The 6,283-nt window shown below is 36.0% G+C and overlaps 1 protein-coding gene across 1 annotated transcript; it reads right to left on the bottom strand.

The window, feature by feature from the left end:
- Positions 1–740: 740 nt before the first annotated feature.
- On the bottom strand, positions 741–5,908 carry LOC140968190 (serine carboxypeptidase-like). The gene is made up of 9 exons (XM_073429073.1): positions 5,530–5,908; positions 4,892–5,060; positions 3,902–4,021; positions 2,906–3,049; positions 2,682–2,832; positions 2,357–2,445; positions 1,603–1,861; positions 1,148–1,281; positions 741–1,058 (listed from the first exon to the last, which is right to left on the bottom strand). Exons 1-9 carry the CDS (start codon positions 5,844–5,846, stop codon positions 930–932), a joined length of 1,512 nt encoding a protein of 503 aa, XP_073285174.1. The 5' UTR covers positions 5,847–5,908; the 3' UTR covers positions 741–929.
- Positions 5,909–6,283: the final 375 nt, after the last annotated feature.

Genomic DNA, 6,283 nt, shown 5'->3' with positions numbered 1-6,283 from the left:
CTTTGAACATTCTTTTTTTTTTTTAATTTATTATTATTATAATGAGGGAATATTGGTGGTTCTCGAACATGAGACTTAGATATGTCGATAAACTAGGCTTAAACTTGGTCTTATATTAAACACGTTACACTACAACATGTCTATCTATAAATCTATATTATTAATAATATAATTATATTTTTATATTAAATCATAATATTTTTTCTTAAATATTATTAATATAAAGATAGAAAATAATTTAATGATTTATTAATTTTTATTTTTTTATTTTGTATGGAATAAAATCTAAATATAATATAATCTAACCCGAATTGGACCAGTCTCCGTTCACGTGATGAGACGGGACAACTCTTCATTGGCATCTCTACTAAGACATGTCCCCCAATATCAGGACACTCTGATGTCACCAGGCCAAATTGTGGGTAACTTTAACCTGGACATTCTTTTCCTACTAATAATAAATAATAATAATAAATAACCAAATGTGGGAATCGTCCAACAAAGCAGAGGGATCATCTAGAATTTAGCCAATAATTATCAGTCTCGATTAGAGTTGGTCTATAAATAGTCATACCATACTCACCATTTATTAGTACAAACAATGACCATGCAATCCTAGCATCCTTCTGCTTGCCTTTTGAACTGATTCTAGTACTATAATTGACATCTCCAATGTTGGCTTCTTCACACTTGAGCACTAAAATTTTAGTCCTTGCTTTAAGGCCAATTCTCTCTCAATATAAGAGCAAAAAGCTACTTGATCAAAACATCAAATATGTCAACAAAGTAGAACAGGTAACAACCATGTGTAGCCACCACGACCAGTTCATCACTTGTCCTATTGAAACGATCAAGATGATGTTTTGGAATCTGTTAATCATCATTTATTTACATTATTTTTAAGTTCGAGGAAGACTGAATTTCGGAAATCATATTGAAGAAACCAAGGCTTTTGCATCAGCAGTTTGATTTTTGAGTGAACCATCCATCCACCTCTTCAGCATCTCTACCGCAGCTTTAGGCTGATCCATTGGAACCATGTGTCCAGCATCATGGACCTGTTTATGAAAGTGAAGTTCAAGTCAGGGAAAAAATAATTATAAATTTGAAAGGAATAGCCCGAAAAGAGAGGGGGTGGATGTTAAACCTTTAAGAAACTTAGAGGCCCGTGGCTTGTCAGTAATCCAGCTTCAGAACCATCAACTTCGAAAGAAACTTCGGCCGATGCTGCAAATTCTTCCTTACCACTCCACTCCATAGCATGAACCCATCTAGAGTTACCTGCATGATGGAGATTATTATTAACATAGACGTGAAATTAACTTTGCATTTGCTGGATAAATAACCTAGGGTATTTACGCTCACCCTGGAGAGTGAACAATTATAACAATTACCCCGAGGTTCGTTAAACCTTACAACAAGGAGCACTGAAATTTTTCCAGACTCACATCCGCTGCACCCTTGTTGGTAAAGCTGTAGTTTTAAGGTTCCCCAAATCTCATTGAGCCTTATCTTCTGGGGTGGCGGTATAATTTACCCAGCCAATATATCTGATTTCACGACAGACAACATAACTTATCTACAAGGATAGAGGAGCCTTACCCAACCAGTTGCATATTAGGTCATATTCTCCGGCATACACCAACAACTTTACTCCATCCTCTAGGAGAGCAGGGATACCAACTTCAAGATCTCTCATCCAATCCATAAGCATAGCCTGGTAAACAGCAGTACTACACGAGACGAACTCTATGTCACCCACTCCAAGTGCACTTCTGACGGAATCTTGGTTGAGGAATTTCTCCAAGTTTGAGAAGTCATAGCAGAGACTGCCTACACACTTCTTTCTAATATCGTAATACTGCCACAAAAAAGATCAGAAACATGACTTTGAGAAATGTGTTCACCATCTTCTCAATTTAGAAGAAGAAAAACTGGCAATTCCAAATGTTAAGTTTTTATTCATTCGACCGAGAAATAACAATTCCACGGGTTTTTGAAATGACGCTGACACTTGAAATTATACGACTGATAATTCTTTACCTAATTAAAATGGGTTCACAGGCATTGATTGCTATGGTTCAATAAAAAATTTAATACATGCCATATACCTTGAGACTCACGCAGGTTAGCAACTTGCAAGCAGGTTGGGTAAGTGCATATTAACCACAAACAATACTCTCCTTGTTCTTTGAATTCTAAACATCTACTTAGCAGTCATGGTTTAAAAAGTAATCTTATACATAAAAGGAAGGCGTCTCATCAACTGAAAATTCACGATGTTGGAAATATTAACATGGGCTTTCGAAGTGGTTAGCACATGTATATAGCAAAGTAATAAAAATAACTCTCTTACATTCACATCACCAGCACGTGCAATTACGGAGGAGAATATTGAGTTGCAGACGAGGTAGGCTGCCATGCAAGATATTGTCCCATCGGTACCTGAGGCCATCAAATGCATTGATGCCAAGAAGCAGCTTCAGTCATAGAAATCCAACTCAAGGCTCAAATAAGTTAAAAATTATAAGTAGCTGATTTACAATAGAATAACAACAATATAATAGAAACCCTTTTGCAGAAAAGGTTTTAATGGAACAGATTTTCAAACAAGAATATTACATGTGGATTAATGCACATAAGAATACGATCTGGAAGAGCAGTAACTAAATAGTCACTACCGCATAGCTTTACTGCTGATTCACAGAGTGGAAGAATCTTGTTGATGCGATCATGCTGAGACTGTGTGATCATTCCCATGTCCATTGCATAATCAGCATACGCACCGTACTGAATTGCTGGATCGGTTAGCCCATTTCCAATGGCAAATCCCTGAACAGTTACTTCATGTAAGATAAACAAAGTAGTCCATAAAAGTAGCCTTCATTAAGTGAATAGGAATTACCTTCAGATTTACATGGATTCCTTCATTTGCTTTGTTTCCTCGATAGACGCGGGCAGCAAAAGCAGGAATATAGTGTCCAGCGTATGATTCGCCAGTAATGTAAAAGTCATTTTTGGCCAGCTCAGGGTGCTCCTTGAAGAAATCCTATACAGATAAATAGGCCAAAAGAGAATTATTTGTTTAAAAGCAAATTAGATCCAGAAACAACATTTTCCTCTCTCATATTTGGTTGATTTCTTCATACATAGACTTTGTGACAGAAACAAAGTTAGGTAAAACAAATTTAGTCTAGTGTAATATGTGGAAATAGTGTTGCAACCAACAACACAACCAAAGTTCGACTGATTTTCACCCAACTATCTGATACCGATTTTGAAAAAGAAAGAAACTATGATTTGACTAAGATGTATTTCCAAATTTATAAAACTCGGAAGCTAAGCTCTATAAAGTGTGTGACTATATTCCTTGCAATAGGCATACTGTTTAAAAAATTCAAGAACCCAAGTTTCGATCCATATATTTGACATATTTAGGAAAATAGTAAAGGCGACTAAATTCTGAAGTAGCTTATGAGCATTGTCATGCCAACTTTTTATGATTGGCATGGTGGCAAGCGTGGTGACAAGTTGGTAAAGACTGCCACCGGCTGAAAACCTCGGAGGAAGCGACAATAACTCAAAATTAAAATCCCATCAATTAACTGACATTATTAAAATTCAGAAAGTTAACTCTGTCATCACATAAAGTGGCTCGCCACTTAACTCAAGGTGAACAGCGCCACCAGGTCAACAATGTGATGTTTCAAACATTAATTCATACTTTGATTTTCTTTTAACTCATTTCCTTTTTACTCGTTCACAAAATAATTCTCTCCAAAGGATCTACCAAGCCATAAAGTCATTTAATTTTTATCCACTTTTTCTATAATTTTTAACATCGTACTACTGTAGAAACATATAGCTTCATTCATCGTGGAAGGAAAACCAACAGAATTACCTGTATAAAGTCATATAAGTCATCACTGACACCCTTCTCATCATGGCGAATGTCTTTTCTATTAGAACTATAGCTAAAGCCAGTGCCAATAGGCTGATCAACAAATATAATATTAGAGACCTGCATATAATATAAAAATGATATCAGCTCATTCAACAATTTAATTTAACATCACCGAAGTAGAATTCATTTCCTTTGACATGTGAATAACAAATATGCCCAAGGTGAAGAACCTAATCCATATTAGCGTTCATCAAAATGTCGCATGATTTAAAAATTAGTTCCACACAAAAACAATATTTCAGGCGACTTCAAAACTAAATTCCTGCCTCAGACAATTGAGACTTTTGAAATACATAACGCAGAGAACACCCGAACATAATTTTACAAAATCTTTCCTGGTTGCACTTGAAACCAAGATTTCCAAATTCTATCGCGGTGACCATCCTTGACAAGGTATTCCAGTGGCATACAAAAGTGTTTTATTATCTATTCAACACAAATAAAATATCTATCAAACACAAAGCAGATTAAAAAAACAACCAGAGGAGCAATTAATCTGCAAATCACCAGTATCACTAGAAGTAAATCACCATTTTTGAGTAACAGTGATTGTTAAGTACCACAAATGACGTGCAAGTCAAGATTTTCAGAAACAGTTATCTTGATGAATTATCAACTAATGACTTGTAATTTGCGTAACTCCAACGTAGACAAAAAAATATATAGGATGCCCATCCGTTCATCTTTTCTCAGGTCCAGAGGTCCAGCCAGCAGTTTATAAACTAATCTGAACCTTTAAGAACAGCAGTGCCATGCACACTTGAAGCGATGCTCATACAGTTCAGTTAAATCTTTTGAATTCCATTTATATCAGTTTCATCTAAATTTTACTAGTAATTCCCTGTAAAATATTTCTGCAAATCCCATTATGCCCAGTGAAATCTTTCACAATTAGAAACAATAGCTATTTTCATCAGAATAACCTACCTTGTCCCAGCCGTACTCATTCCTCACGAGAGACAAATTGTTGGCAATAGTAAAAGGCCCGTTTTCATAAAAAAGAGCCATCTCACTGCTACAGCCTGGTCCACCAGTCAACCAGATGACAACAGGATCTTCTGTGCTGTTGCGCGACTCAAAGAAAAAGTAAAACATCCTGCAATGTGAACAGCAAGAAAGTAAAGTTTATGCAATTCATACAAGAGGAAATAATAATATCCATATCAAACTCAGCCAGTTGATAACATACATCAAAACAGTAACTTTAGATGCATGATTTTCCCCTATACACTTAACGTGAAAGGGAAAAAAACTCAAATCATCCAAAATAATCAATGTACTGATCAATTTCCTTATTTAATCAACAGTTTCAACTTGAAGATGGCAAATGGAAATGAAATACCACCAAATTAAAGCCGAGAGAAACTCCAACGCAAATAAAATATTAAGCCCAGCCAAACAAATGTCAAGCTCAATCTTTCCATTAATACTCAACAATAAAGCGGCTAATAAATCACTTGCTAAAGTCGATGTTTCACAAATACGAGGTGCTACAAAACTTACTAATCCTCAAACATAATTACGAATTAAAAAAGTGCTTAAGCCTACTGTTTATAAAATCAAACCTGGCGGAATGAGAATGCTGAATCTTATAGTAACCGGCGTGATGACCTAGGTCCTCAACCGAAACTCCGTCAGAATCGACCAAATTCGGGAGACGAAGTCGCCTCTCCACAAGCCTCGGAGTATCGCGAGGCGAATCATCGTCGACGATGTTGATCGGTTCATTGGGGAACAAGTTGAAGTCTCGGATGAGCTTCTCGGCAGAAATCAACGGCAACTCAAAAGGAGGTCGGAGCAAGGCTACGGCGGTGGACGGCGGCGATAGTAGGAGGGTGAAAACGAGAAAGAGAGGGTAAATTGTTGGAGAAGATTTCTTCATTGTTTAGTGTAGATTTTACAGTTCGCCTCTCTTTCCCTGTTACGTGAAAAAACTATGGAGATTCGAGTTGAAGAACGGGGAATGGTCAGATCTAACGGTCAGCAGATTTAGAAGGGGAGACGTGGCATGCAGAGTTAGCTTCCACGTGGAGTGAATTCAGTCAAGTTAGACGTCTTCCGTTCCGACTTTCGAGGTTGCGTTTCATTTTTCATTATATAATCCAGTTTTAATATTTTGTATTACTTTTTTTATCATTTTATCAATCTATCCATATTTAATTTTTTAAAAAATTACTAATTTATTTATTTAATTTTTTAATCATATCATTTAATTTTGAAAATTCTTGTATCACAAAAAACTTTTTGTGATATCATTTCACATGTCAATTTTATAAGACAGATTTTCGATCACTTTTCAATATAAGTATGGACGGAGTT

Source organism: Primulina huaijiensis, unplaced genomic scaffold (genome assembly GCF_012295235.1).
Source record: "Primulina huaijiensis isolate GDHJ02 unplaced genomic scaffold, ASM1229523v2 scaffold32815, whole genome shotgun sequence".
Classification (NCBI taxonomy): Eukaryota; Viridiplantae; Streptophyta; class Magnoliopsida; order Lamiales; family Gesneriaceae; genus Primulina; species Primulina huaijiensis.
This window is presented reverse-complemented; position numbering and strand designations above follow the sequence as displayed.